An 11,974-nucleotide genomic window follows, 5' to 3' on the forward strand; every position below is an offset into this window, starting at 1 on the left:
ATACCTCATATACCCCATGTTATCTTACAATTGCAGTTGTCCAGGCAGTGGTTATGATGTGCTGTCATTTCTTGTGGATGTATAAACTTGCTCATAGCTGTTCTTACCACTTCAGCTAAATCATGTCCACTTTTGGTACTGCATGTGTTATTTCAAATGTCCTCAGAGTACACTCTGATTTGGCATTGACAAAAAGCTATTGTAAGCACAGAAAGCCATGGACACACACAGCAGAAGGGAATAAATTTGCTATGAGTGAGATCAATATTCTTCATTGGAGGAATTGCTCACTTTCATACAAAGCAACAACCAGGTGCTTTACTGAATCTTTTCATTTTTTTCAAAGAAAGATATCCATAAATAGATGGTGCTGTATTATCTTTTTATTACTGAGATATGACCAAAATAATTTCTTGTCAGAAATGAAGGTTGACAACATTGCCAAATCCTTCTGAATAGGTGAAAGATATTTCAGTTCATCGAGAGGTTGGTGTGACTGATTTACATGTCATCAAGGATTACAGTTAATTAAGTCCTTGAGTTAGTTTAATTGGCTGAGTATTTTTCTTTCTTAGTGGTAGAAAAAATAATGGCATATCTTACAAGTGATGGTATCTTAGATTGGATGAAATACAGCATGTAAAATGGATTTTGTAATGATCAGATATATAGTAATGAGGCCTGTATCACTGGCATTAATTAGATGGAACAAAACTGTGGAGACCTGGAAGTGAGATTTTGTTCTTATTGGGCCTCTGGAGGAGAGTGTCTTAGCAAATGATTCCTTAGAAACGACGAGTGGCTCCAACATTGTTTTCTTTTTTTAAAAAAAGGTTTTTGTGAGGTAGCCGTGCTAACTGTATGCATGCTATAGGAGAAGTACCCCCTCATCCGTCAGTTATGACTCATGAGCTGAAAGCACAGCCTGATGTGCCCAGTCCTGGTTGCCCGTCCTGTGGGCAAGGCTGAGTCCTGCGGGACACGGAGTGTTTGGGACTGTTGGCCAAGCTCCTCTGGTTCTCACTGGTGGCGCTCCCATTCCGGATGTCTGCTACTCCTCCTGCCATAGAGCCTTACAGTTTACTAGTCTCCAGGTAAAGCAGCAAAATTCTTCGCCAAAAAACTGAAGACCTTGTTCTCCTAGTCACTTTACTTAGTAGCCTAATGGCAGCCTAAAGGAGAGAAGGATGCCTGCTCGGATACTGCTTTTGTTTTATTGTTCCTTTTAATCATAAGCAAATTTGGGTTGTCATCATTTTATAATACAGCTCTGTTGATGTCCCTATTTGCTTACAAAAACGTTTCCTGGTTCCTGTTGCCTACTGGATAGGGCTTCTAGCATGACTCCATTGTGCTAATCCGTCTAACCCCAGCCGAGCCGTTCCCCTGCATTCCCGATTGATACTAACACAGTGCCACAGGAGCTGGACCGTTTTACATTCCCACCAGCGATACGATACATAAGGGCATCTATTTCTCCACAGTCTTGCCAACAGCATATGTTCTTACATTTATGAATTTTTGCCAATCTGATACATGAGGAGTGTTATCTCAGTATAGTTTTGATTTGCATTTCTTTTGTGTTGAGTAACGTGCATTTTGAGTGACCAAAAGTCGCATACTTCTTTGTTTATGCAGTTAGCTCTCACTGAAATGCACCTAACCCCTGACCGTCTCTCTCCTCCAACAGGCTTCATATTTCAAATCCCAGCTAAAATATCTTTGATGCTCTTCTTTGATGCTTTGGCTCATTCAATGTAGGATGAATTTGTCCCCTCTTCTGCAGTTCCATGGCATGTTACATCCAGCTCACTTATGCCCTGGAGGGATGCACCTTGGTCTCCTTCAACTCTATGTCCCCTTGATAACTGTGTCTGGAAAATGGTTGGTGCTGACTAGGTATTTGTTAGATTAATTGAATAATGATTTTAAATCAAATAGGCATGAGAAAGTGTCTTTGACTTGAATTCTGATGGAAAGCTTATGCATGTACTTGCAAGTTGTTGTTTTCATTGATATTATTCCATGATTTTCTCAAATGAATCGATCTTTCCAATGAGGAAAACGAAGTATTTCAGAATTTTTGAGGAGTTTTTCCAGTCTTCCTTTTAGCTATAATAAATAAAAATACCTCTGGTAAAAAGCACAGCAACATATTATTTTTTTCATTTAAAAGTACTCTAATATTCAAAGTCCAAAATAAATCTGTGATGTGGACAAATTCAGCAACTAATAATAATTTAAAGGCTGACCCATGGCATTGATCCTATAAAGAGTTAATGTATGTTTGCCGTGGTCAGGTAAAATATTTCTATAACTACACAAAAAGTTTGCATGAAAACATTTTTATTTGAAAGTTTTTTTAAATGTTGTTTTCCATTCTGTTAGCTAAATGTCATATATTGTTTAACTGATTACCAAGTAAATAATAGGGTAATGGATAAGAAATATTTACCTCTTGCCCACAAGGGAATTGGAGATATTATTTTTTTTTATAATTTTGTTTTTAAAAGATTTTATGGGGGAAGGGGAACACGACTTTATTGGGGAACAGTGTGTACTTCCAGGACTTTTTTTCCAAGTTAATTTGTTGTCCTTTCAGTCTTAGTTGTGGAGGGCGCAACTCAGCTCCAGGTCCAGTTGCCATTGGGGCGCAGCTGGCAACCTTGTGGTTGAGAGGACACGCTCCAACCAACTGAGCCATCCGGGAGCTCAGCGGCAGCTCAGCTCAAGGTGCCGGGTTCAATCTTTAGTTGCAGGGGGCGCTGCCCACCATCCCTTGGGGGACTCGAGAAATCGAGCTGGCAACCTGTGGTTGAGAGCCACTGGCCCATGTGGGAATCGAACCGGCAGCCTTCGGAGTTAGGAGCATGGAGCTCCAACCACCTGCGCCATCAGGCCGGCCCCGGGAATTGGAGTTTTTAATGGAAATAATGAGATTGGAAATTGCAGCTATGATGATCTAATGTTAAATTATTTTATTTGTGTTCTCATGCTAGTTTTGTGATACTCGATTTCTCATTTTTGAGAGATGATTCCTTCTCTCTTTTAAAACAGGAAAGATATAGCCAACGTTGGAAAGAGGGAAGTGAGAATGGCATCTAGAGTAATAGATTGTCAATACTTAGGATTAGAATGACAAAGCGTGGGTAGGTAGGTAACAAACAAACAGTTTTCTAAGAAAAAAAATGTGAGAGTGCATACATACAAAGATAGAAACAGCTTCAGTGTTTGAAGAAGGCATAAATGGCGTTTTTTCTCAGTGGATCAGGCATCTGTTAAAATGATTAGAAATGAAGACCTTATAGTAAAACAGTAAAATGTTTAATAAAATGTTAAGTGAAAAAACAGATTATGTATTTTTATCTACCCTATGCACATATTTACATGGAGACATATATGTTTAGAGAGAAATACAGAAAAATGAGAATTGTGGGAATTTACATTATTTGCAATTTTATTACAGTTTTGTTATAAATACTGTTATAAAAATAAGGAGAAATGCAAAGAATGCGTTCAATTCGAGCAAAAATAAAATAAAAAGGGAGAAAAAAGAGCCAACCTATCTTTCACAGTTATTTAATAAGTCACAGAATTTTGTGAGCTGGCCACAGTTCTTAAACTTTTTGGTCTTAGGACCTCATTACAATAAAAAGTATTGAGGACCCCAAAGAGGTTTTGTTTATGTGGATTATATCTACCAGTAATTCCATATTAAAAATTAAAATTGATAAATTAAAATTTATTTTTAAATCATCAAAAATAATGATAAACCTATTACATGTTAACATACTATATATTTTAATGAAAATAACTATTGTAAAACAAAAAAATGAGAATGCCATTGTTTTATATTTTTGCAAATCTCTAAGATTTGGTTCAGTCAAAGAGAGCTAGATTCTCATATCTACTTATCTATTCATTCTGTTGTGATATTTTGTTTTGATCAAAGTATAGGAAGAATATCCAGCCTCACACAGCTATATAGTTGGAAAAGAGAGGGAGTATTTTAATAACTTTTTCAGATAATTGTGGATATTCCATGTTGCCTCTGGAATACCCCACTGTACACTCATGAGAGAATGAGATTGCAAAAGTCAGTAATGTCTTAGTATTATTCTGAAAAATAGTTTGGCCTCATAGACTCCCTAAAAATGTTTTAGGGACCTTCCAGGGGGGCCTCTGACTACAGTTCCAGAACCATTGCTCTAGCCCTTAAAAGATGAGAAAACTGAAACCAGAATGTTAAGTGATTTTCTCCGAATCACATGGCTAATGGAAAACAGCACTGGAACACAGTTCTGGTTTCATTTCTCATGCTTTTGGAAAACTTCAAATTACAGTATGACCTGAGGACAACTTTTGGATACTGATCCTGAACAAATTTATGAGGGTCTTCTGAGGTATCAGATATAATTGTTCCTTTTCATCTTGAATATTAAACAAAGAAAAATACCTCCAGGATGGGAGAATCAAAACATTTTAGAGAAAGTAGCATTAGGATCATAAGTGGATTTGTAAAAAAGTAATTTTTAACAAATAGAAGATATAGAAAATATTGAACACTAAATTTATAATAAATAATATGATACATCGAATTTTTGTTTACTACCTCTTACTAGATAAAGAGCTTCCTAGCATCTTCTTTGTCAGTAATTTGAAGTAGATACGCCTAATTTCATTTTGATTTGTTGCAGTTATTTACCTATCTATCTATCATAAGAGGCATTTTCCATGTCTGGACTTACATTCAAAAGTTCGGTGACTTTCTGTCTTTGTTTTTAATATTGTTCATTTATTCCTCCCAGATTCCACTGAGGTTTCAGGAACATTGGTGACTTAGATGTCTGAGATGGAAAACACTTTGGAAAACTTGAGCCTCTTTGAGTAGCCATTTCTCAAGCGTCACCACAAATGCACAGCAGTATACAAAGGGCCTTCGGATGATGACGTCATACTGTTATCACCCTCTTGCATATATCTCAGAACCTTCTTCCCTCTCCCCATCTGGCCAGTTCGTGCTGGCCTACAGTGTCTGTCCTGGACCTGAGACTTTCCTTTATATTTCTTCATCTTTTTCAGGTTTTTATTGCAAAAAGCCTCTTTCTTGCTCTGCCATCTATTTTACCTCCCTTTTTCCCCCCTATTTACCAGTTTCTCCTTTTAAAGATTATTCTCAATGAGAATGACTTCCAGTTTATATATCCTGGAATCAGGAGTCTCACGGTTGTCAAAAGGATACACAGAAGTTAGTCTGTGTCGTGTGGTCTCATGTTTGCGCGGTGGGACCATTGTTGGAAGGTATCGTGGTGGATCACGTGGAAATCCTGGAGGCCGCCATGCTCCTGGTGAACCACCACACGGCCTTGCTTCCAATTTGTGTTGGATATGTTTGTGGTAAAATGGAAGTTATTGTATAATCGACTGGCAAAATCTTTAGGTCAACTCTAACCAATTTTACCTTTTCTACTTTTTTCCCCCTGATATAAAATATTTTAAAGTTTTTATGGGGAAACACATTTTTTTATGCCCTGGTTTTTCACTTCAAGTAAAATGGTGGGCTTGAGAACACAGGTGCTTGGGAGAGAGTGAGTTGAAATTCCGGGTGCCTTTGAGCTTCACCCTACCCCCAATACTCAGTGTCTCCCCCACCCCATACTTTGAATGGTGGGACCAGGGCTTGGAAAAGGCCTGCTTATTGTGCAGTGCATTTCCTATTCTCCTGTGTTTGCTTTTCTGTTTGTTCTTCTTTTGGAATAAAGTTCGAGGTGGGGACCTAGATAGCCAGGTTACAGTTATAGAACTCTTACATCTAGTTGTATGACACTGCTTTTTCCTCCTCTTTTCTTTTGTATCTGGAAAGGTGTTTTGTGGGTTAGAAGAAATAAAAAGAAAATTCATTAGCTTGGAATATTGTTGAGAATCTGTTCTATGCACATCATAAGACTGTTTTCTCTAGACTATTTTCTAATTTTCTATGTCCACATGGGATGGAAGTATATTCATGTTTCCCATACAGTGGAAGTTTACTATATATTTATTTAATATATTTTGTTTTAACGATAGAACAGAAAAATGCAGTCCTGCTAGGGAGATGGTAAAATGGAGGGAGTACTATGATAGACATTTGGATATTTAGGTTCTAATCTCATCCTTATAACTATGTCTGTGACTTGGGCAAATTATTTTGCCACTCTGAGCTTCAGTTTTGTCTTCCGTAAATGAGAAAGTTGTTAATTGATTTCTAAGAGTGTTTGTCTCTCACGTTAGTATTTATTCAACAACTACTTATTAAATGCCTGCTATGTGCCCCGCACTGTTATGAATGAATGCTGGAAATATGGTAGACAACCAGACAGCCATAGTTCCTGTTCTCGTTGATGTTGTTTTATAATTAGGTGTGGGATGGGTGCTCCCCCACTGGATAGCAGGAACAGTAATTTGAAGGACACCTGAGTTCTAGTCCTGCCCTGTGTCTGATTTGGACAAAACTATTACAAGTCATTTAAATGATTTGTTCCTTTATTTCCTCATCTGCAAAATGAAGATAGTACTACCTAACCTACTTACTTCATGCAATAATTTTAAAACTCCCATAAAATAATGTAAGTGGAAATGCATTTGAAAAGAGTGGTAGTGTGTAGTGGTGTCTGTCATAATGTAAACCATTATATGTTGCTATAAAATTCCACACCTAATTCATTATAACTTGTTTGGGAGAATCCTAAATTAACGTAATCTTAGAGTTCAGAGATACTTGAAAAGTATGAAATGTATTTGTTTTTCTTCTCTTTACAGAAAAAGATAATGCTAAATATGTTTTTAGACACGATGATGGCCGATCCTCCTCCTCAGTGCCTTGTCTGGCTACCTCTCATGCACAGGCTTGCCCATGTTGAGAATGGTAAGCAGAACTTATGCTATAGGAAGTATAGAACTAATGGTATTTGTAATGCCCTTAGCTATTGTCATTGACAGTTATAATTGACATTTGTTGACACTCGGTCATTTGAATTTGTGATTGTAGCTTTCAAAAGAATATTTATTTCTAAACAAAAAAAAAATAGCTGTGTGTGGAGGGGCTTTTTACCAAGAAGAAGTAATGTAGGGTTATAAAACTTTGTGGTTCAAACTCTTGGCTCCCCGCCCCACCCCCTGCCCCGAGGTTCCAGGTGGTTGTTTCCAGCTCGAGCCCACCTGACTTAGCCATGCCTCCTTTTTTCCCTTTAATTTATAGAAATCATAGATCTAAACACTTGGCTATATGCAATGTCTATCACTAAAACTATATTTTGGAATCGTTTAAAGGAAAATAGTTAAGGTAGAATTTAGTCCTGTTTTTCACATTTCTTCAGTTTTTTCCTTGACTGTTTAACCTTGAATTACTCTCAGTATTTGAGTATCCTTTTCAGTAATTTCACTTAAATCTTTGTTTCACTTGGAATTGAAATGGTACTTACCTCTTAGTGTCTTCTTAATTTTTTCTGCTGTTGCTATCGGTTTATCTCCTTGTTCAGGTTGTTTGAGTTTATGAAAGGAAAGGCTGTGGTTTTTCTATGTAACCTCCCGTCTCTCAAGGTTCTTGTCTGTCTCTCCTCACTGCACACAAGAGAACCAGCAGTGGCTGAGAGGCACTAAAGAGTAGTCCTCTTCCCTCTTCCCTTTGTAAGAGCAAAATACACTCCCATACTTTTTTTATTTTCTCCTCCTATCTATACTTTTTCAAACTTCTCAGTCTTTTGCCCAACTCTGGCTTTAGGTCACAAGTACCTTAAAATCAAGATTATTTTCTTAAAGGTTCAGAATCTCTTGCCTAGACCAAAACAGCTAAATCTTTTAACAGGATTTTTGGACAGAGATTTATAATGTTAAATTATTATAGTACTGTTAGTTCTAATGAGGGCAACTTTTATAGTCTTAAATGTTTTCGTAGTTTCATATCTAATTCATTTTCATAAAATCATTTTGTATCTGCTCTACCAAGTAGAGAAAATCTTGTTTGTCAGGATGTATTGTTCAGATGAACATTTTCGTGACCTTGTATGTAGTGTGTTAGTTACTGATTACATTCTTATGTGGTTAGTGATATCATTTTTCTCAGAGGCAGAGAAATATTATGAAATCATTGAAACATCTAGAAATAAAATATGTTACCTATCATACTAACATTTATCTATATATCTTCATTTTTATGGCAGGAAACAAATTCTAAAGTTTCGGTATTTCTATGTTTTTTGTTTGTTCGTTTTTTGGACCCTTTCTATGAAATTCATCACTTGTATTGATGTTACTATTTATAAGGGCAAATACTCATTTGCTTAAGCAACAGTTGTACTTTTTATACTGGTTACCAATCCAAGTGTATGGTACATAAGAAGATAACTACCACATTATGTACTCTTCCAAAAGAAAAGAAAAGAACTTTACCACTACCTAACCTCGTTTACAATTGAGCCAGCACACTTGTTGATCCTTTTCTCTTTGTTTCTCTGCATTTTCCACCTGGTCACATATTCCACTGACTAATGTAAGCCCTGGCTCTTTGCTGATTTAGAAGAGAAGAAAAATCGCATAATACACATGTTCAACTAGAATTATCATAAATTATTTAATTATTTAAATAAATAACGCAACACAGTGTATTAACATACATGTATTATTAAATATTAATGCCAACTTATTAGGAAAAATTGTAATGGTTGGCTGCATTGTTAGTTCCAGAATGATTTGGGAGTATGTTCTGTGATGGAAGTGTGAGGCTGTGTAGTTTTAATTTGGAGCACAGACTCTTAGCACTTTCATGAGTCCTTAGGAATTTTTTGATGACAAAAGCTTGAATTTCTTAGAGGAAGTACGTCCTTTTGATTTCCCATTTCTATTTTACTTTTCTGTTAGTCTGTAGTGATCTTGTTATAATATTGTTTTTCTCACCTAGTGCTCAATTTTATTTGTTTTTTTGAGTCTTGATTCTCTAGTTAATATACATTTTTGGAAGCAGGACTAAAAATCTTCTTAATTGAAGTAAGACTAGCTTTGTATACACAGTGCTAGAAAGAGTCCTTCAGATGAAGATTTGAATACTGTTTCTGTTGACTTCCATTTCTTGTGTTCATAATTGGATTGCCAGAGGGAACAACTACGCTACCAACACTTAAAAGTATAAATAACAATCTACAATATACAGGGGTGCATTGCCCTCTTCTTACTTAGTGAACTAGACTTTCAGGCTATTAGAGAATTCCAGTAATCTCTATGAATCCTGATTGCCACCTGGCAGTTTTTTATAAGGTAAGAAGCTGTGTGAGGTCGCACACAGCTTTGGAGAGGCAGGTCACTGAGTTTCCCTTCCTCCAAATCATTGTCCTTTCATTGGTCTGAAGTACTTTATTTTATGCTGTTACTTAGAGCTCTTACCTAAAACTACTATTTTAATATATCTAATTTTATTTTTTACCAGTTGCCATTTATGTTCAGGTATATGGTAGTATTTAATTCAGCAAACGTATGCAGGCCAAGGTACTGTGTAAAATACCTTTGCAGGTAACAGAGATGCATAGTTCATCGTCCTGGCTCTCACAGATTTTATGTTAGTCAAGTAAACAAATATGCATACAACTAACACTGATACATCTCTTTAAAAAGCAGTAAGCAGTAAGTTTCGAAAAGAAATTTTGGAGTGAAGTCTTTTCTCACCTCCTTACTTGTGTCTTTTCCTAAATTTTGAGAAACATGAGTTTCATTTTAAAGAAAAGAAATTAACTGTTTTCTAAGGTAGGTTGGAGTGTAGTATTCTAAGTTGACAATATGTTATTCTAATTTATTTTCTTTCCCTTTTATGGTAGTAAGTGGCTGGTTAAATTAACTAAGTCGGAGACAATTTAGAATCTAGTTCTAATTTTGTTTTTACCTTGGCTTTTTAATATTAGATTTGGTTTTCCACTGTATTGATATATTCGCAAATGAAAATGATTTTTTTCTCCTTGTTGTCCTTCCCCTTCTCCCCTGCCCTTCACTCTGCCCTGTTTTCTGTTCCTTCTCCAAGTCTTCCATCCTGTGGAGTGCTCCTATTGCCGGTGTGAGAGTATGATGGGTTTCCGGTACCGATGCCAGCAGTGCCACAACTACCAGCTCTGCCAAAATTGCTTTTGGCGTGGCCATGCCAGTGGCCCTCACAGCAACCAACATCAGATGAAGGAGCATTCCTCTTGGGTAACTGCTTTGTGTTTCAGTCTGTGTCCCCAACTGTTAATCTGTTTCATCAGTAACAGCACTTGAGCCTGTTTCCGGGTAGAGGCCTACAAATAAGGATGTGGTATAATAAAATCTTAATACTAACATTTCGGGTTGCACATATGTTGTGCTTCATCACTTGATTTTAAAAGCAGAATGTTTAAAGTTCCAGGAGATGGAGCTATTATTTCATTTGTCATGGTCCTTCTTTATTTAGTAAAATGGAATGTTCCAATGCTCCCTTTCCAAAGTGAAACTTAAATTTCTTTTTATTTTACAATTGTACAAGGTATCCCTCCAAATGCTTACTCTTGGAATGTTAAGTAAGATTTAAAGTTCTTTTTTTCAAGCAAATTTTCTTCATGTTTGTAAGGTTTAAATGTTGCAAAGAAAGCCATATGAAATAAAAGAGTTAAATTTTTGCCTCTCTAAAGTTGGGGAAAATACTGTATTTTATAATTGCCACATTGGTGTCTTTACTTTCAAAGTCTTTTAAATAACAATATTTAGGTGGGTCCATGTCTGCTTTTTGTGTGGTGTTTATAAGTCATGCAGCAAGCTTAGCAGAAATCATTTTTCTTCCCTTCTTGCAATATATTTCCATAGTTTTTAAAAATGCCATACTTTTATTTCCAGTAAGTTGTTATATCCTTATTTGAAACCTTTCCTCTAGTTTTCGTTGGTTGGTTGGTTGGTTGGTTGGTTGATTGGTTGGTTTGCTAAAGTGTAGAAAAGTAGATAGGGTTATAAGTATAATTCAGGATCTTGGTTCGTAAGGCTGGTCATTCTACTGGACTTTAGTATTAGAAAACTTCAATAACTAGGTTTTTGGTTTTGGGGATTTTTTTTCAAGTTAGCCCACTTAAAACTCAACCAAGAAAAAAAGCAAATAAGTTCATATCAGGGATTAGTTCTTTCAAAAACAACAACAAACTTCAACCCTTTACTTACTACACCTCTGACAATGTGTTAAAGATAATTTTTTTTAATTAGATAGATTTTCAGTTACAGTTAACAATAAAACTTTATTAGATATCTTATCCTGGGTCTGTTGTGTTGTAAATTCCAATATTTTTTTTTAAACAAGCAAAGGGAAAAAATGAAACCTAGTAGTTTGTTCTCTTTTTCATTGACGAGAGAATTTACAGATTTTGAAATTGTTACTTTTCTCTTTCCTAAAGTACAAGTATACCACTGTGTTCATTGATTTGTTAATGTTTCTTCCATTGTTTTTTGTTTAGAGTCTAACTTTACACTGAGATAGATCTTTGCTGTATTACCTTTCGTAATCATTGGATGCGCTGGGATGTTTCTACTGAAAATTCTCATTCTAGATGTTGGGGCTAGGAGAAAGAGGAACTTATTCACCTTAGTTTGGATTTGCTCATTTAACTAATCTATGACCATTTTAGAAATGGGAATTTTACATTTATTTAAAGATAAGTGACTGCTTGAATATTGCTTTATGACTTACAAAGCAGTTTTTCATACCCTCTCTTGAATTTTTTCGTTGAGCTATTATAACATACATAACGGAAAGTACGGAAATCACAAGTAAATTCTTATATTTCAGTTTCATCCTCACAACACTCTTGTGACGTGAGTGTTGGCTCCATTTGTTGTTATTTTTATTTCAGCTTTTTCTATTTCATTCATTTTTGTTATAATGACCTAAGATTTAAGAAAATTCAAGTGTGATCAGCATGCATAATTTTGAAGTGGGTGTCACAAATGTTTCAGTTCT

The 11,974-nt window shown here is 35.9% G+C and overlaps 1 protein-coding gene across 22 annotated transcripts in view; it reads left to right on the forward strand.

Annotated features, from left to right (window-relative positions):
* The window catches only part of DTNB (dystrobrevin beta), a 185,464-nt gene that overhangs the window by 53,649 nt on the left and 119,841 nt on the right, over positions 1–11,974 (forward strand). For all 22 annotated transcript variants that reach the window (XM_081068519.1, XM_081068505.1, XM_081068510.1 and 19 more), the window contains 2 exons: positions 6,799–6,904; positions 10,043–10,209. In XM_081068519.1, coding sequence (XP_080924645.1) covers positions 6,799–6,904; positions 10,043–10,209 — 273 coding nt within the window. The remainder of the gene's footprint in view (positions 1–6,798; positions 6,905–10,042; positions 10,210–11,974) is intronic.

This window comes from Rhinolophus hipposideros, assembly GCF_964194185.1.
Source record: "Rhinolophus hipposideros genome assembly, chromosome: 12".
NCBI lineage: Eukaryota > Metazoa > Chordata > Mammalia > Chiroptera > Rhinolophidae > Rhinolophus > Rhinolophus hipposideros.